This window comes from Eublepharis macularius, chromosome 17 (assembly GCF_028583425.1).
Source record: "Eublepharis macularius isolate TG4126 chromosome 17, MPM_Emac_v1.0, whole genome shotgun sequence".
Classification (NCBI taxonomy): domain Eukaryota; kingdom Metazoa; phylum Chordata; class Lepidosauria; order Squamata; family Eublepharidae; genus Eublepharis; species Eublepharis macularius.
In genome coordinates this window covers 13,914,592-13,934,293 of record NC_072806.1, presented here as the reverse complement: position 1 = coordinate 13,934,293, position 19,702 = coordinate 13,914,592, and the positions used below count along the sequence as shown (strand labels likewise).

Below are 19,702 nucleotides of genomic sequence, written 5' to 3'. Positions count from 1 at the left end.
GTTGACTTACCTGCAAGTAAGCACGGCCCCCTGATTTCTAGGTAAAAGCTGAACTCATATTCTGTGGGGTTGGTTGCTTCTGTCTCCAAAAGCTGAGCCAAACAGAATTTGCTGGCTAGATCGGAAGTTGCAGTACCGCAATAGTGTCTGTCTCTGCTAAGGGGAAGGCAGCATGTCAAGAGAATGCTTTTTGGAGCACATCTTGTAATTGCTAAAATTCAGGACAAACCTATCAACCAATTGTATTAATGAGGCACCTTCTCAAAGTATACCTGGGATGGGTGTAAAATATAACAATTTGTTTTCCGTATGGAATCATTAAGTATGTTTTCGAAATGGTGGATAAAAAAAGCATGCCCAGAGGCTTAGTGAGGGCAGCATGTCTGGCAGGGCAATTCCATTGGCTCTCTATTAGCAGCTTAACACAATACAGCACATTAAGCCACTGGATACTATTGGCAGGGAGAAATAAAATAGGAGACTGCTGCTAATGGGATATAAGGAATCAGCAGATTTTCTCAGCAACACACAGCAGATCAGCAAGAGCAATACATGATCAGCGAGATGTCAGCACTGCAGTAATACCCTAGATTTTACCAATCCCGTCCTGCAGGAATTAATCTAGGAGATGCTTGGTCTTGAACTTTTATTTCCGATCCCAAACAGTCTTCTAGATGATTTTTTAAAAAATCCTCAGTGTTAGTTCTTCTAGGAGGCAGTGGTGTAAAAGTGGGGTTTTCTCCAGATGAAGAAATGTGGCTATAAGCCTTTGGGATGTTTTGGGTGTGTGTGTGGAAATTTCACAAAGAATAACTGGTGTTTTTTTTTTTAAATCCTGCCTCCGATGTGACATCTTGAAAACATACATTCTACGTTTTTGAGGGTTTTTTGTTTTGTTTTTTTGTTTTGTCTGTATGTTTTGTTATTTTTGTTTCTCTGTTAGCTGATTTTTTGTTTGGCTAGTCTTTTGTGTAACTGTATTTTTATGTTTTGTCTTTTTATTAAATAAAACGCTATTTTAAAAAAAAGATGTGACATCCAGGAGCCAGCAAAGTCCCGAAGACCAAATAAAATTGTGGGATTATTCCTTGGCAATATGTGGGACATAACAAATAATTAGATGATGAAGATAGAGCGGGACCGCATAATATTTACTTGGGCTGAGTAATAAGATTCTGTTGTATTTAGTACAACTATATTCAGTAGTAAGCTTCAGCTGTTGTATTTGGGAGTCCAAAAAGAAATTCTCCTTTTCTAGGGTTGCCATCCTCTGGGTGGGATGAGTTCTCCTGGAATAACAATTCATTTGGCAACCAGCAGGAGGACTAAGATGGGGACAAGAAGGTGTGTGTCACATAATATCATGACATCAGATCACAAGTAAGGGAAACTGTCTGTTATAAAGAGAGGGGAGAACATAATAATAATAACAACAACATTCGATTTATATACTGCCCTTCAGAACAACTTAACACCCACTCAGAGCGGTTTACAAAGTGTGTTATTATCATCCTCATGACAATCACCCTCTGAGGTGAGTGAGGCTGAGAGAGCTCTGAGAGAGCCGTGACTGACCCAAGGTCACCCAGCTGGCTTCAAGCAAAGGAGTGGGGGATCAAACCTGGTTCTCTAGATGGCACAGGAAGGCTGTTTTCCAATGTACGGGATGGCCCAGAGAATTCCTTCTCTGTGGTTTGGGGCTTGTCTGACTCATCTAGAACATTCTACTCTGCACGGTCTTGTTTCTTGTTGTGTGTTGTGTGAGTGCTGCCTGGCAGAGGGAATGTTGTGTAGTTGGCAATCCTACAACGTCAAGTTTCTATCCCATATGTTCCCCTCTCTCCCTTTGCAGTGCCAATAACCAGCAGATTTCTTACAGTCGGAGGTGATGTCCGGAGAGGATGGTGGTAGCATTGGTACTGTTCTGGGGGACCTTGGGAACACACACAGCTGGAAGGAGGACCCTCACAGCACCACTGGGGAGGGTCTGCAGTTCTGAAGAGGTGCTGATACAGATAGATACGCTTTCCTGCGGTGGCACCAGGCCCACGTTGGCCACAAAGACGATCCTCTCCAAGTCCTCATCTAGCACAATGCGCCCTGCATTTAAAAAAAAAATCCACATTGGTGAGATGCCGAAGCAAAGTTTCCTGTGGCACCTATATTGCTGGCAGAATCCCGAGCAGAAATTCTGATGTTGCCAGTTAAATGTCTTAAAGCAAGCGGAGAGTTCCCTATTCCAAGAAGGAGAGGGAAGCTACACAATGCACTGTTTTCCGTCACCTCATCCATAACTTGTTACACATTTTTGCTTTTAAACGTATTGTGGTTGATTTTCTAAGGACCAAAACAGGTGCGGTACCAGGATTCCAAGAATGATCTCCCCAGTATTTCCCCCTTTTTTAAAAAACTAAAGTGTTCAGGACTCCGAGCTGGATTGGGATCCTGGGAGGGTGATAAATAAATCACTATATAGGCCTCAGAAACCTAATTAAAGGATTCCATGTTTGGGCCATTAGCAGAGTCTATCGTGTGGCATAGAAAGCGTGATTATAGGAGGTTGTGAGCTCGTTCTGCTGGCTGGTCCATGTGCAGAAATGAAAATAATAAAAGCATACACTTGGTTTATATTTGGAAAAGAAATAAGAGCTCTTTATTGCAGGAACCCCATACTCTGATAGGAAAGGATGATAGATCCTAACTACCTATCTAGTCTAAGGATGGACATGGATGGCAGGGCAAGGCCTGCATCCATGCTGCCAAGATGGAGGGAGGAGAAGGAATAGGGTTGCCAGCCTCCAGGTGGTGGCTGGAGATCTCCTGGAATTACAATTGATCTCCAGGTGATAGAGATCAGTTCCCCTGGAGAAAATGGCTGCTTCGGAGGGTGGGCTCTGTGGCATCTACTATTCTGAGGCCCCTCACCTCCCCGCCCTCTCCAGGCTCCACCCCCTAAATCTCCAGGAATTTCTCAACCTGGACCAGGCAACCCTAAGGAGAGAGGTGTTGCCTGGAACAAAGCCAGGAAGAGAAGGAGAGAGAGGGAGGAAGTCAGGAGGAGGAAATTCTGAGAATAGCAATCTGCATATTAAAGGACAGTCAGAGCAGCAAACAATAGTAAACAGTAAACAGAGTGCCTTGGCCCCTCTATCTTTCTAACTCTTTGGTTTGTCCCCCTCTGAAACCTGAGGAGTGAGATAGCGCTGGTCTTCCCCCTCCCAGTGCTGTTCTTCCAGTATGATACAGCTCCACGGAATTCCAATTTGCCCCACTTGGCATATTAGAACCAGCCGTGTGCTGTTAGCCGCAGCTTAGAAGCTTGTATTAGCCCTATCAGAAATGTGTGTTGCCTCTTTACAGGCTTTGAATGATGGGAATTGTAGTCTACACTGCCACCAACGGGGCGAGGGATATTTAAATCCTGTATTGATCTTGTTCCTGCTTTAGTGTGATTTTTACAACCTCTCTTCCTCCCTTTGTCTGTACTGAGCATCTCCCATGAGGAAGGGGAAAGATGACTGCTTTTACTGCACCTCTAAATAAACTCCTGCTAGGGAGAATATATATTTGTTAGATAGAGGAATATATAAAGAGTAAGGGAAAAGGGATAAAGGGTTGGAAAACTGTTGGAAGTCAACAAAATGGGGGGGGAAGGGAGGGGGTTAGAAATTGGGAAATGGGAATATTTTTTTTTTTGAAAAACTTTTATTGGGTTAGAATCCGTTATTTTTACATTTACATTCAATTTCCCCCAAATTTTTCATTTCTAACCCCCTCCCTTTCCCCCCCTTTTGTTGACTTCCAACAGTTTTCCAACCCTTTGTCCCTTTTCCCTTACTTCTATTAAATTCCTCTATCTAAAACAAATATATATTCTCCATTATACTAAGCAGTACATCCTTAACTATTTTTCTTATTATATACCCAAACTGTAAGTCTTTGTTTCCATCTTAGATAAACAATTTATCCCATTTTCCATTTTTAAATATTTCTATATATCATAAACCTATATATCATAAACCAGAAAAATCTTACACATTTAAATCAAACAATTTGACTTATTCTCTATATATTACTCATTCTGTCTTTTTATGGTAATTCTATATAACTCTCATCACATAGTCAATCAATTTGACTCGTCTATACCTTCAGACATTCAGTTTGGTGCATTATACAAATCTTATCAAAGAAAGAAAATATTGTTGGTTACTCAATCCTTATATTTAATCCTTATAGTTAATTATTTTCTATCAATATTCTATTTATTAACCTATATATATCTATATATATGTCAATCTGTTAATCTAACTGCTTATAAATTCACATTTATCTCTTCTCCCCCCGGTAAAGTCACCCCCCTCTACATTTTATTATACTTCAGTAGTTCTCAAACTGCCACAGTTTTCCTCCCACCTCCCATTTCTTCTCCAAATATTGTTTCAGCTTCTCCCAGTCTGTGTTAAACTGCCCTGAGTACAGATTTCTCAGTTTTCTTGTCATCTTGTCCATTTCCGCCATGTACAGCAATTTGTAGATCCAATCTTCGATAGTTGGCACTTCCTGTACTTTCCATTTTTGCGCATACAATAGTCTAGCTGCTGCCGTCATATAAAATATCAGCGTCCTGTGATGGGCTGGAATTCCCTCCATTCCCAAGTTCAGTAGCAGGAGTTCTGGGTTCTTATTAATTTGAAATTGTAAAATTTCACTCATTTCTCTTATTATTACCCCCCAGTACTGCCTGGCTACCTCACACGACCACCACATATGATAGAGGGAGCCCTCATGCTTCCTACATTTCCAGCATTTATTAGAAGTGTTCAAATTCCCTAGCACAATCTTCTTTGGTGTCATGTACCAACGATAGATCATTTTGTAGATGTTCTCTTTGATATTTGTACATGTCGTTGTCTTCATTGTAGTCTTCCACAAGTATTCCCATGCCTCCATTGTTATTTCTTTATTAAAATTTATAGCCCATTTCACCATTTGTGTTTTAACTGTCTCATCCTCAGTATACCATTTCAACAGTACTTGGTATACCTTGGATATTCTTTTCTTGTCCTCTTTAAGAAGGGTCTGCTCTAGTTCCGAATTCTCTATTCGTATACCTCCTTTTACAGAGTCCGAGTTATACAAATCTCTGATCTGTCTATACTGGAACCAATCGTAATTAGGTGATAGTTCCTCTTGCGTCTTTATTCTAAGTTTAGATGCTTCTACTTTAGTTATTTCTTTGTATGTTAAACATTGTCGTTCATTATCAACAGCTCTCGGATCTATCACCTCATATGGAACCACCCACCAAGGAGTTCCTTCTTGTAGATAAATTCTGTACTTCTTCCAGGTTGTGTATAGACTTCTCCGTACAAAATGGTGCAGGAACATCGAGTTGACCTTTACTTTGTCGTGCCATAGGTATGCGTGCCATCCAAATATTTTTTTGTATCCCTCTAGGGCTAATAGTTTCTTGTTCTTTAATGTCATCCACTCTTTCAGCCAAACTAGGCAGATTGCATCATGGTAAAGTCTCAGGTTGGGCAGTTGCATTCCGCCTCTTTCCTTTGCATCTTGTAAAACTTTCATTTTCACTCGAGGCTTCTTGCCTGCCCATACAAAATCTGATATTTTCCTCTGCCATTTTTCAAATTGTTTAGAGTCTCTGATGATTGGTATTGTCTGTAGCAAAAACATCACTCTTGGTAACACATTCATTTTAACTGCTGCAATCCTACCCAACCATGACAGATTGAGCCTATTCCATTTAATCAAGTCTCTCTCAATCTGAGTCCATAGTTTTTCATAATTATTCTTGAATAAATCTATATTCTTCCGGTTTGGGATTCATGGAGGTCTAACGCAGCTCCATTTGCGGAGCTGACCGGACTGCCGTTTTAAGCGGCCGGCGGGGTGAAAATAGCCCGCGGCCGACTGCTCTCAGGCGGAGAGCAGGCAAAGAACGCTCAAGACCCTAGGGTGAGTTAGATCTCGGACGAGGGGGGGCTCTGCGTGAGGGGTCCCCTCCCGATCCTTGAGGTCCCACCTTGCGACGGGTCGGCTACAATCTCTGCGGCAGTTTTGGGGCCAATTCGGCTGGCATAAGACCTACATACCCAAGCTTCGATTGGGGGAAGAAGTGGAAAGGAGAACTTGAAATCGAAACAGCGATTACAACCCGAGGAAAGTGAAGGGAAGGTAAAGATCACTATCTTCCGATACGGGACAGATTGATAAAAACAGAGAGGAAAAAAAAGTAGATTTTTAAACTGCAACAGACTAGCGAAAAGGAGGGGAAGCTTCGGCAGGAGTTGTATTTGAAAAGAGACTAAGTTTAAAGAAGTTATTAAAGAAATCGGACTATTGTTTTGAATACCTGTGGCTTTGGAGCTGTGAGAAAAAGACACCATCACGAGATCTGCTGTGGGAAGACGGGAGACAGGAAGTGCGTAACAACAATAGAGCGGCTGGAGAGAAGCGGCCCTTGCTGGAGGGCAGGAAGAAGGGAATCGCCATCTTTGAGAGGGGAAGGGTCGCGGCCTCAGCGGAAAAGGAAGTAGGCCATATTGGATTATAAAATCATAGAGAGACCATAGAGAAAAGACGCCCGACATTTTGGACCCTTTAAAATCAATTTATGCAAGAAGACCGGGACATTTGAAATAAAAAAGGTACTAAATTTAACGCCACGGAGCTAAGGAAGAGAGTGGACTCGTGGGAGCGAGCCAAAGCAAGCCCCACGATGTCGAAGAAAGAGTGGCAATCGGCAATAGAAAACCTGGATAAAAAACTTTTGGAGGTGATTAAAGAATTTAAAGACATGAAATTGGAGCTGATCAAAGAGGTTAAACAGACAGTAAAATCGGAGCTGTCAGAAGTAAAATCGGAGCTGTCAGAAGTGAAGAAAGGTATGGAAACAATACAAAGTGAACTACAAGGGACGCAGCAGAGAGTTAAAACAGTAGAAGGAGCGATGGAGAACTTAGCAGATACGCAACAAACAGAGATGAGGCTGATGAGGGGAAGGATGGCGGTTGCGGAAAGTAGATATATGGAGAAGCAGCTGAGATTTCGCGGCCTGCCGGAAATGGAAGGAAAGACAGCGCAAGAGCAGATGACGGAGGTGTTAGCTGAATACCTGGGGAAGGAGGAGGAGGAAGTTGTGGCTATCCTAGATGTGGCATATCGTGTGAACTCGAGAATTGCAACCCAGAGGAAAGTACCAAGAGATGTGATTGTACAATTTACAACAAGAAACATGAAAGAGAAGATTGTGACTAAACAGTTTCAAGATCCATTGGAGATCGATGGCAAGACAATCATTATAATGAAGGAACTACCCAGATCAGTGTTACTAGATCGGAAAAAATATAAAGCGCTAATCCAGATGTTGAAGGACATGAAAATCAGGTACAGATGGGAGCTCCCAGAGGGTTTGTCCTTCGAATTTGGAGGTGCCAAAAAGCGTATCAGATCTGAGCGGGAGATGGAGCGATTTATAAGGGACAATGAAAAAGACTTACCAACAAGATTATGAATATGGAGTGTAAAGTATTATCTTGGAATGTAAATGGACTAAATTCACCGAATAAGAGAAAAAATATTTTTCACTGGCTACTAAAACAAAAATGTGATATTGTTTGTTTGCAAGAGACTCATATTCGAAAACAGGATGTAAAATATTTAAAACTGGGAAAATTGGGCAAGGACTTTGTAGCGGCCTCAAGTAAGAAAAAAAGAGGAGTGGTGTTGTATGTAAAAGAGGAGCTACAACCAAAATTCATAATGAAAGATGTGGAAGCAAGATTTGTAGCAGTGGAATGTACTTGGAACCTAAAGAGAGTGTTGGTAGTCGGAATTTACGCACCTAATGGTGCAAAAGAGTGCTTCTTTGAGGATTTGAGGAAGCATTTAGACGATCTTTCATATGACCAGATAATTCTTGCTGGAGACTTCAATGGAGTGACAGACTTGGAACTGGATAAAAAGACTACAATAGCACAAAAGAAAAGAGGACTATTACCAAAGCTCTTTTTTGAGCTGATTCAACAAGAGACTCTTGAAGATGTATGGAGGAGAGAATATCCTAAAAGCAGACAGTTTACTTTTTATTCTGCAAGGCACTCCACATTATCAAGAATTGACATGATCTGGGCCTCAAAAGATTTGGCGTTATGGACTAAAGATGTAGAAATAATGCCGATGGTAGGCTCAGATCATAACCCAATTATGTGGAAATTAGGGAAAAGGAGAAAAAGGAAAGCATGGAGAATAAATGAGGACTTGCTACAGGAAAAAGAGAATATGGAAATATTGAGAAGAGAGACAAAGTTTTTCATACAATACAACGTGAATAAAGAAGTACCAACTGATAAAGTTTGGGATGCTTACAAGGCGGTTATAAGGGGCATACTAATGGACTTAAATGGCAGAGCAAGAAAGAAGAAAGAGGAGAAGAGACAAGAGATTGAGGAGAAAATAAAAGCTAAGGAAATACAGTTAAAAAAGAGACCAGGGAAAAAGAAATTATACCAGGAAATTAAAATATTGCAAGAACAGCTAACAGCAATGAGCAATAAAGAATTGGAGTGGAATCTCAAAAGGCTGAATCAGAAAGCGTTTGAGGGTGCAAATAAACCTGGGAAGTACCTGGCATGGCAACTGAAGAAGAGAAGGGAAAAGAAAACAATAAATAAAATTTGTGAAGATGACAAAACGTATTTGGAACAGACTACCATTAGTAGAGCCTTTTATAAATTCTACGCTAAACTGTACAACAAGAAAGAAGTAAATAAAGACTCAATAGCGTCATATCTGGAGAAAATGACGCTACCAGAAATCTCGGACGCTTGGAGAAATAAACTGAATAGCGAAGTAACGGATGAGGAAATAAGTAAGGCAATACAATCTGCAAATCTAGGAAAGGCGCCAGGGCCAGATGGACTTACAGCTAAATTTTATAAGACTATGGCCAATGAGCTGGCACCATTCCTAAAGGAGGTGATCAATGGAGTTCTAAGGGATCAAAGGATTCCAGACACTTGGTCTGAAGCGAACATATCATTGATCCCAAAAGAGGGCCAAGATTTGACTAATGTGAAAAATTACAGACCTATATCGTTACTCAACAATGACTATAAAATTTTTGCGAAGATACTGGCGGAGAGACTGAAGGGGTGGCTTTCGGAAGTTATAGAGGAGGAGCAAGCAGGCTTTTTGCCAGACAGACAAATAAGAGACAATTTAAGGACAGTGATTGATGCTATTGAATATTATGATAAGCGTTGTGATAAAGAGGTTGGTTTCTTCTTTGTTGACGCTGAAAAGGCATTTGACAATTTAAACTGGGACTTTATGTTTGCCACTATGGAAAAGCTACAATTAGGAGAAAGATTCATCAGAGCAATTAAGGAAATCTACAGAGACCAGACTGCAGCAATTGTGGTGAACGATGAATTGACTAAGAAACTGATTATAAGTAAAGGAACAAGACAAGGTTGCCCGTTGTCTCCACTGTTGTTCATTTTAGTATTGGAGATCCTGATGATACAAATACGACAAGACGAGGAAATTCGAGGAATAAAAATAAAGGACTACTCATACAAGGTCAGAGCATTCGCGGATGATATAATGTTAATCGTAGAGGACCCATTGGAGAACATGCCAAAAGTGATAGACAAGATCAAGGAGTTTGGAGACTTGGCAGGTTTCTATATCAACAAAAAGAAGTCAAAGATACTATGCAAAAATATGACTAAGCAGAAACAACAACTGTTAATGGAAACAACGGACTGTGAAGTAACAAGTAAGGTGAAATATTTGGGAATTGAACTGACTGCAGGGAAATGGGAATATTGACTGTAATGTGTAAACATTTGATCCTAACCCAATAAAAATTTTAAAAAAAAAACTCCTGCTATAATACACCGGAAGCATCCCTCTCTTGGCTCAATTGTAAGTTGGTTTTGGGTTATTTGGAATGGAATCTCTTGGGTCAGCAGGTAGCTAAAGAGGAGTAGTAACCTGGAACTCCAGGATAGGTTGTTTTCATGTCTTTAACATGACATAAAATTGCGTAAAACTCATGGAACGAGGGTGTCTTCATGGCGCGAGTTCTAATGTCATCGTGCCACAAAAATGGAATCATGACGGGGTCACGTCAGAAATCGCGCCATGAAGACACCCTCGTTCCATGAGTTTTGCGCAACTTTGCACCATGTTAAAGACATGTGAAAACGACCCAATGCAACACCTTAGATGTTTACCCTTTCAGTGCAAATAACAATGTTGTGAGTCTGTTTCAGGTTAAAAAAAAATGGCACCATGGGGAAGCATAAGCTGTGCCCACGATCCAAACGGGGGTTATTATGCATGCCTGTTTTATGAAAGAAAAAAACCTCATTCGCAGGTAGTGTTGCCTATCTCCACAGGAAGGTCTGGAGTTCTCCTGGAAATATGAGCCAAACTACAAGTGATGCCTGATGCAGGTTGGACACTTGTCAGCCTCCCTCAAGTTTTGATGGGAAATGTAGGCAGCATGGCAGAATGTTGGACACATCCATTGGACAGCAGTCAGAGAGCCAAGCTACAAGACCAGGACGCCTACATTTCCCATCAAAACTTGAGGGAAGCTGACAAGCGTCCAACCTGTGTCAGGCGTCACTTGTAGCTTGGCTCTAAAACTGATCTCTAGGCTAAAGAGACCAGTTCCACAGAGGAAATGCAGCTTCAGATATGCTCACTGAGTTCCTCTCCAAACTCCACCTTTCCCAGGATACATCCTCTGATCCTATAGAATCCCCCAAAATAGAGTTGGCAACTCTATTCACAAGTCTTCCAGCATCCCAACAGTGTGTACCCTGGAGTTTGGGATATAGCACAATACACACTACTGTTAAATTAACAAATACAGTGGATGGAGAAAAGCCTTTCGCTGTATTCTAAGAAAGGTGGATGTAGTAGAAGACATATAATTTATGGCAACCTATGTTGGGTTTCAGGTGGGACCTGGATCTTGCTCTAAGTTGGATTGGCCACTGCAGGTTAGAGATTTGGGAGCAGTGCCTAGGGAGGATGGAATTTGTGGAGGGGCTCATCAGAGATGCGATCTCTATGGTACACTATAGAATCCCGCCCCCCCCAAAGCTGCCATTTCCTCTAGGGGAACTGAGCTCTGTAGATCAACTGTAGTTCCAAGAGAACTCCAGGCCTCACCTGGAGATTGGTAACCCAAAGCCTTCCTAAAGGAAGTCGCAGAAGAGCCTGGTGCACAACTCTGGCACTCCACCAATAGGGTAGGGAGTATCATGGCCCGTTATGAACTTGGACCAGAGGAGACCAAAGGGGAGGCACCACCAGAACCACCAATGAGATTCCGGTCCAAGATTGAGCCAACAGGGCCCAATTGCTTTTCCAAACAGGAAAAATATTCTGACAGCCGGAAGAGAACGTAAGTCAGAGATGGTGCATCCTGTTTGACTAGATTTTCCATGACCCTTAGAAAAGCGTCTGTCTGGGCCTAAGACTTGATAGAGTTATCCTGATTCTTGGTATCCTGATTCCCAGCAAATACCTGGAAGCTATAATCCATCCCCCCAAAACTGAGCAATCTGTGTTATTTTCCCCTCAAGTTATTGTTGTAAAGATTCGTCTGTCCACCTTCACCCGGAGTACGTCCCTCGCAGCAGTCAACGTAGCAGTCGTCTATCTTGGCTTTGTCCTTGATTTGGACGGTCACCACCCGATTGGAAATGACAGCTTCAAAGCCAACCACAGTTGTGTATTCGTCCAGCGGATAGACAAAGAGACCTGGAAAAGGGAAGGCTTAGATCAGGAAAGCCAACATATACTGGCCACCCACCCCACCACACCTGGGCTCAGAGGTCATTGAAGCCTGACAGGTGCTGAGGGCCCAGCCCGTTTCAGGGGTCCACTTACTGGGAACCAGAGGGAGGCATTCAGACTTGCATTCCTTGGCATAATGTGAGAATGGCAATCAAGAAATGCAGTTGTCCTCATGTGCAAACTGCCTTTAAGGCTGTCTTTGGGGGTAGTTGCTTCAAGTACATCAGCAGTGAATTTTATGAGATTATGTAATATGCATGCACTTATGATGCACAGGAACAGGAAGATGAGTCAGGGTTGCCAACTCCAGGTTGGAAAATTTCTGGGGATTTGGGGGTGGAGCCCAAAAAGGTCAGTGCTGAGGAGGGAAGTAACTTCAGCAGGATATAATTCCATAGAGCCCACCTTTCAAAGCAAGCACTTTCTCCCGGGGAATCGATCTCTGCCATCTGGAGATCACTTCTGCTTCTGGGAGATCTCTAGGCCCCACCTGGACGTTGGCAATGCTAAAGATTGTACACACTATTCATGCATTCAGCTGAATGTTCACATTGAATTAGAGAGAGATTGGGAACTCTGGAAAAGCAGTGTTCTGAGCAAGTTTTGTGTGTGTAGAGTGGTGGTGGAGAGTCATAGCTGACTTATGGCGACCCCTGGCAGGGTTTTTATGGCAAGAGACTAACAGAAGTGGGTTGCCATGGTCTTCCTCTGCAACCCTGGTCTCCGTTGGAGGTCTCCCATCCAATTACTAACCAAGGCCAACCCTGCTTAGCTTCTGAGATATGCCGAGATCAGACTCACATTGGCTATCGAGGTCAGGGCATGTAGAGTGGTAGACATGTAAAATCGATGCAAATATTAAATTGCTGGGCGCGGGACAGTTCATACCATCCAGTTCTGATTTAAGAGCTTCTGAGCACTGCCAGACCATAAACAGGTGATGAACTGGTGTCTCAGCCCAACAGCCAAGTCAGCTTTTGGCCAATTCTGGGGCATGAGCATAGAGAAGAAGTCTCTGTGGCCTCCGCCTATGGATGTCTCTGTCCCTAGCCCACAAATAATAACAACAACAACATTCAATTTATATACTGCCCTTCAGGACAACTGAATGCCCACTCAGAGCAGTTTACCAAGTGTGTTATTATTATCCTCACAACAATCACCCTGTGAGGTGGGTGGGGCTGAGAGAGCTCCGAGAAGCTGCCTGTGGCTGACCCATAGTTACCCAGCTGGGTTCAAGTGGAAGAGTGGGGAATCAAACCTGGCTCTCCAGATTAGAGTCCTGCTGCTCTTAATTAATGCACCAAGGTGCAGAAGCAGGCAAGAATGCAAGTTCCCCCTGACCTTCAAAAGGATGGCTCTCAGAGTTGCCGTAGGTGAGCGAAGCAGTCATCCCAAAGGCGTAGCCACTGACGCAAGAGGTGACCTCCGAAGCAGTGAGTGGAAGGGCACTGTTGCTTGTCTGGTTGATGAGTCCAGGCATCCTGCTGACCGTATCTGAATTGGAAATGTTTTTCAAAAAGACATTTCAAAACAACCGGGAACAGGGTGGATAAAAATCAATGATTTTTAAAAAATTAAAAAATAAAAATCAGATTTTAAAAATTTAAATTGGATTTTTTGAGGAAAAGTCTGTTAAAGATCGTTTTCTACTTAAGATACATTACAGTCCAAGTTACTCATCATGAAATAAGGATTAGTTTTTAATTATGTAGCATGAGGCTGTATATTCATGCAATGTTTAGATTTGGGGGCAAATGAATTTCATTAATCCATTCACAATGCCATGCTCTTCCAGAAGTTTCTGGAAGATTATTGGGCAATTTTTCTGTCTAGAAGATAGTATCACAGATGCTTGGTTTACAGTTCTCAAAACTGTGAATTTGTGTCTGCAGAGATCACATGCGTCATCTTCACAGCAAAATGTTACAAAATAAACATACAGAGTTGAAAGACCTCAATCCCATTGTTCCTTCGCAAATGACAGACAGCAGAGCTTTATGGTTCTTTTTGTAATATTTCCTTATTTACAAATATACGGCACAGTTGGAAACAAAGAGACTTTCCGACAATCGCTCCATTAACCCACATCTGATCCCCAGAAAGAAACTGTCCTGGAAACCCAAGATGCTTTATCCTCCAAGCAACTCACAATGATTTCTCTCTCTCACACACACGCTCATGTCTGCATACTCCATCGGTAGGGCTAGATTCCAGCCTTTGAGACTTGCGCACTAAAGGAATTTGATTTGTCTTAAATCCTAGATTCTAATCAGGCAAAAGGATCACAACAGACCCGACCGCGTTATACAAAACATTGCAATCAAATGAGAATATTTGTTTTGGATTGCATAGTACTTGGTGGTTCTTGCTTAGTATTTCAGAGGGGTTAGGCCATCAAAGAGGCCGCCTCTATGAGCCTGTCCAGCATTTCAGACTGTCGTTTTACTTTTGCACTGTCATTAATTATGATGACTGGGAAGGTAAGAGACGATCAACACCTTGAGAAAATTCACATCATGCAGTCATCCCGGGATTGTATGGCTTGGGAGGGCATGTTTGCACGTCTCCCTCTGAAATCTCTGAAAATTAATACATCAGGGAGAACACATTACGATCTTCCTTTATAGACGTCCATACATTTCCCCTCTACCTTTTTGCTGAAGAATGTTTTGCTCATGGGAAACTATTCAGATCTACAATCTGTGTTCTGGTGTATATGAACCTAGGAACATTGAACAAAGTACTTTATTCTAAACCCCATGCACAGGCCCCAATTCTAACTGCACGTCTTTCATTGCGGCTCCCATTCATTTCTATGGGATTTGAGTTGGAAAAATTAATTGCTATGTATGGTCACCTACAGCAACCACATGAAGCCACTCCAGTGTGACAGTGACATTTATATGTCCCACCTTTCTCCTGACACACTCAGGGTCCAAGGGAAGAGGCCAAAGCAATAAATACAGTACAAAAACACTTGTTTGTTAAAATCATTCAAACACATTGCCAGGATCCAGTGGGTCTATGCTGCTGCCCATCCAAGTAGCGGCAGACGATCCATTTAATTGAAGTTTGTTCCTTTTTCTGTCATTTGCAAAGGAACAATGGGACACACATTAATTGTAACAAGCGATTAGTTACCCCATAATTTCACAGCCCGTTCACGTTGCCCCATAAGCACTTTTTAAAAATTACTTTATTTATAACCCACATTTCTTGCTGAGACTCAAGAAGAGCTACAGAATAAAAACAATGTACTCAAACAGCATAAGGCATTGTGCGACGGGCCCAAAGTTCATGGCAGAAAGGACTGCTCTTGTTGCGCATGAGCTGTAACAATTATATCCTCAAGACCAGGGTGGGAGGATAGCCAAGAGATTTCGTTGTGATGAAGCAAAATCGAAAAGAGTCCAGTAGCACCTTTAAGACTAACCAACTTTACTGTGGCATAAGCTTTTGAGAATCACAGTTCTCTTTGTCAGATGCGTAGACTACAGGCTAACACGGCTAACTCCTCTGGCGTTGTGAAGAAGGCAGTTGCCTCACAGGTTCATATCTCAAAAGATATCCTCATATGTGGGCCTTGGGTTGCCAGCTCATGGTTGGGAAATTCCTGGATATTTTGGGGGGCAGAGCCTGGAGATGTTGGGGTTTGAGGAGAGGGCGGGATCTCAGTGTGGTATAATGCCAGAGTCCGTCCTCCAGAGCATTCATTTTCTTCGGAAGAACTGATCTGTATGGTTTGGAGATCAGTTGTAATTCTGGGAGATCTCCAGCTACAACCTGGAGGTTGCCCCGGTACACAGATATAAGGAACAACAAACCAGAGCTCAAAAACAATCATAAGCAAAAGTATAATCCAGTTTTACATATTATAAAGTGCAAAAGTGCTGAAAGTACATGCATAAATACAAAGGATTATACAGTATAATTCAGAAGTGCATAAATACAGAGTCCGTTCATTATCAAATATAAGAACATTACAAATCTACACTTGTCCGGAACAAATCCAACAGTTAAAGTGCAAATGCCACAGTTAGCAGAGAAAAAAAGCTAACTGTGGCATTTGCACTTTAACTGTTGGATTTGTTCCGGACAAGTGTAGATTTGTAATGTTCTTATATTTGTTAATGAACGGACTCTGTATTTATGCACTTCTGAATTATACTGTATAATCCTTTGTATTTATGCATGTACTTTCAGCACTTTTGCACTTTATAATATGTAAAACTGGATTATACTTTTGCTTATGATTGTTTTTGAGCTCTGATTTGTTGTTCCTTACAACCTGGAGGTTGGCAAACCTATGAGTGGGCCCAGATTGTGCCGTGTTTGGAAGGGAAGCACCTTTTGCAATAGGTCTTGCAATCTTCCTCCTAGACTAAAACTACGACTTAGCAGCAATGGCAGTCCACATAATAAAGGCATCGTTTGAGGAATGGGAATCTGCTGGAAGCTCACGTGCCAACTCTGTCTCCAAATCTATTCAGACAACCTTATTACAGGGCCTAAAGACTTCACCTGCTTATCTGTCAATGTGATATATGCCAGCCACTGCCAAGAATGCCCTTCTGCTGTCTACACAGGACAAACAGGTCAGACTTCACAAAAAAGAATAAACAGACACAAATCTGACATCAGATGCGACAACATTCAGAAACCAGAGGGAGACTTTCAATCAATCTCCCAGGACACCCCGTGGCTGACCTGTAAGTCGCCATTCGTCAACAAAAAGAATTTCAAAAGGAGAAATTTCCTGCCCAGAATGGATGGCTGAACTCGAATGCATAAATAGGCTTTGATTCTGTTTCATTTAGACCTCAAACAAAACCAGGATTCTCTCCCCCACTACAGGTGTTAAATTAAGTCTCGGGAGAGGGTGTTATCACCTATTACTGCCGTTGTGAATGTCAGTGTGCTTATCTATATACGGCTGGGCTTTGCTGAGAAATGTCACGGAATGGATCTCTTGCATTTCATTTGCAATTTTTCTCCTCTCTGTACTCACGCCTCTGGAGCCAACTGAGAATACAATTCAGGCAGCGAGTGACGTGGGCTTAGTCCGGAAATGCTATTACTCTTAAAGGTTCCATACAACTCGCATTTATGTTTGCTGTAACCAGGGCTTTTTTTCAGCGGGAACACGGTGGAACGGAGTTCCGGCACCTCTTGAAAATGGTCACATGGCCGGTGGCCCCGCCCCCTGATCCCTCCGCTCGACGTGGAGGGCAATCTAAACTCCCCTCTATCTGGAGATCAGGGGGCCGGGGCCACCGGCCATGTGACCATTTTCACCTAGGGTGATTTAAACTTCCATGTTCCAGCTGACCCAAAGTGACGTCATTGTGCAGTCCTGAGTTCCACCACCTCTTTTCCCAGGAAAAAAGCCCTTGCTGTAACAGACTTAGGCCCTTTTCACACTATTACCTGCTCCCAGAACGTTGCAAAACATCGTGCAAAAACCGCGGAAGATAGCGTCTTCTCGTGAGAGTTTTGCACGATGTCACGCAAAACTCTCGCAAGAAGACGCTATCTTCCGCGTTTTTTGCACTATGTTTCACAACGTTCCGGGAGCAGGTAAGTAGTGTGAAAAGGGCCTTACATAGTGTTCAGTGGTTGTTCGCTCCAGACACCCCTGGAATGGGGAAGAAGCAGAATGGAACATGATGGCAAGCAGTCACCCCTTGCATGGTGCATGGCTACCAAGAAACTCCCGGCATCGTGCTAGGGTGACTCAAACCAGGGCGGGGGCCAGCCGGGGCAATGCCAGCATCATGGGGCTAGGGGGTTTGTAAGTTTGAGTTTCCTTGTTCAAGGCTGAAGAACACTCACAGCCAGGAATGACAAGCCCAGAGGCAGAAGCCAACGCTGGTGGCTCATTGCAGAAATATGAGTAGAAGGACTCAAAGTCCACTCTATTTCTCTCCCCTAATCTGAGAGCCAAGCTACAGGTGAGGCCTGACACAGGTTGGACACTTGTCAGCTTCCCTTAAGTTTTGGTGGGAAATGTAGGCATCCTGGTCTTGCAGCTTGGCTCTCCATTTAATTGACGTGTACAGAGCAGAAGTCTATGGGAGGGAGAACATACGGTCGGGAGGGGAGTGCAGGTGTTGGGCTCTCACTGGGCGCCCCCCCTTCCACTCCGCTGGGTGTGTGTGTGGGGTCTGTAAACGTCAATTAAGCTGTAAGACCAGGATGCCTACATTTCCCATCAAAACTTGAGGGAAGCTGACAAGTGTCCAACCTGTGTCAGGCCTCACTTGTAGCTTGGCTCTGAGACCCCTGCAGAAGCAGGTGGAGGTATGGCAACCCTGACACCTCAGAGGGCTATTATTCATGCCTGCCCTACTACCCCAAATTCACTGCTACATGGCCACCTTTCTAAATCTAAAGTGTAAAGGTGGACTGGTCAAGCATTGTTGAGATCTGGTGCAAATCTTACCTTTATAGGGCTTAATGGCTCCTGGAGTTGCCTGATCACTGTTGTAATGCCACCTTTTGGCCATCTGTAGTGACAGCGCTGAAGCAGTTGGTTTGCTCTCAGCTGTTCTTTAGCACCATGACTACAGACAGGCAGAATGTGGTATTGCAGCTACTAGTTCAACAGGGTCAGGTGACACAACAGGGCCAATGGGGTTTCACAAGGTCTTCCGAACCTCTATGTCCGGCCAGCCTGCCTGCCTGATAGCCTCCAGCCAGATGGTGTAAGTTTCCCAGGTCCGTCCCCCCCGCCCTCCCAAAATTGCAGTGCTTGACAAGAAATCCAGTGGTGTGACTCGTCCATTTACATGGGAATGTTGGAGTATAGCAAGAGCTTGTGCACAAAGAAGATGAGAAGAAGATCCTGCAAGGGGCAGCAAGCTCTTTCTAATCAGGGTTTTTTTCCTCCTTGTCTATTTGCAGAATGCAAGGCAATCTGCTTTTTCTTCTGAGAACTTTCTAGAACTTTCTCAACTAGCAAAGCAGCTAGTTTTATTTCCTCTCTTCCCTATTCAGTTCATTAGTTCTATTAATAAAGTTTTTGTTACTCTTAATTAGTTCAGTGTCCTGACAGCTGCATAAGCACTCTGCCAACAGGGAAAGCCTAAGGCAATGATGTTTGGTCTTATTTGGTGCAAAGGAAACATTTGAGGATGGGACTGCTTTATTGAGGGGGGGGGAGATAATAAACAACAGATGTTGTTCACTGATTTCATTCACAGCTTGTGGGCTTCCCAGAGTTTTCTGGCTGGGAAAAGCATGCTACGTGGACCTTTCCTTACAGATGCAAACCTGGCTGCATTAAGATAAAGGCGACAAGGGATGGACTTTAATTTGCAATGACTGCCAGTAAGATGCGAACGCTGAATATATACGCCAACCAAGATTCGTGTAACGTGCGCGCAAAGCGGCAGGGAGCTTTCCACAAATGCTGGTGAACCAAAAAACAGCTGGAAAGATGTCAACAGAATCACAGCTGGGAGTAAGGTTGCTAAGGGAAACGACGGCCGGAGCTCAGCCAATGGGAAATGCTCTGCCCCCAGCATCGAAAACAGATACCAATTTTTTTTTAATCTTTTGCAAGTTGACTGCTGGCCACTCCTGAATCCAACCAAATTTGATTAGCAACAGCAGACCTGTGAAGGCACTGAAGGAATTTATGTTTTCTCTCATTTAGATTGCATTGTTGGGGGGGGGGGGGAGAAGGAGGCAAATGTTCTCACTCGAATGTGACAAGTTATAAAAGGTTCAGAGGAGATGAGTGTTTGCCACTGTCATTACACCTTTCCATAATTCCAGTGCCACCCTGTGAATTGCCTGTCCTTGGTGCTGTTTTTTTTTGTAGTTTCCGCAAGACTGTGAGCCAAGCTACAAGTGA

General features: G+C 43.0%; 1 protein-coding gene across 1 annotated transcript in view; it reads right to left on the bottom strand.

Annotated features, from left to right (window-relative positions):
- VWA5B1 (von Willebrand factor A domain containing 5B1) overlaps positions 1-13,324 on the bottom strand; it is a 71,192-nt gene extending 57,868 nt beyond the window's left edge. Inside the window, exons 1-4 of the mRNA XM_055001735.1 lie at positions 13,186-13,324; positions 11,656-11,805; positions 1,878-2,100; positions 11-156 (exon numbers count right to left, since the gene is read on the bottom strand). Coding sequence (XP_054857710.1) covers positions 11-156; positions 1,878-2,100; positions 11,656-11,805; positions 13,186-13,324 — 658 coding nt within the window. The remainder of the gene's footprint in view (positions 1-10; positions 157-1,877; positions 2,101-11,655; positions 11,806-13,185) is intronic.
- Positions 13,325-19,702: the final 6,378 nt, after the last annotated feature.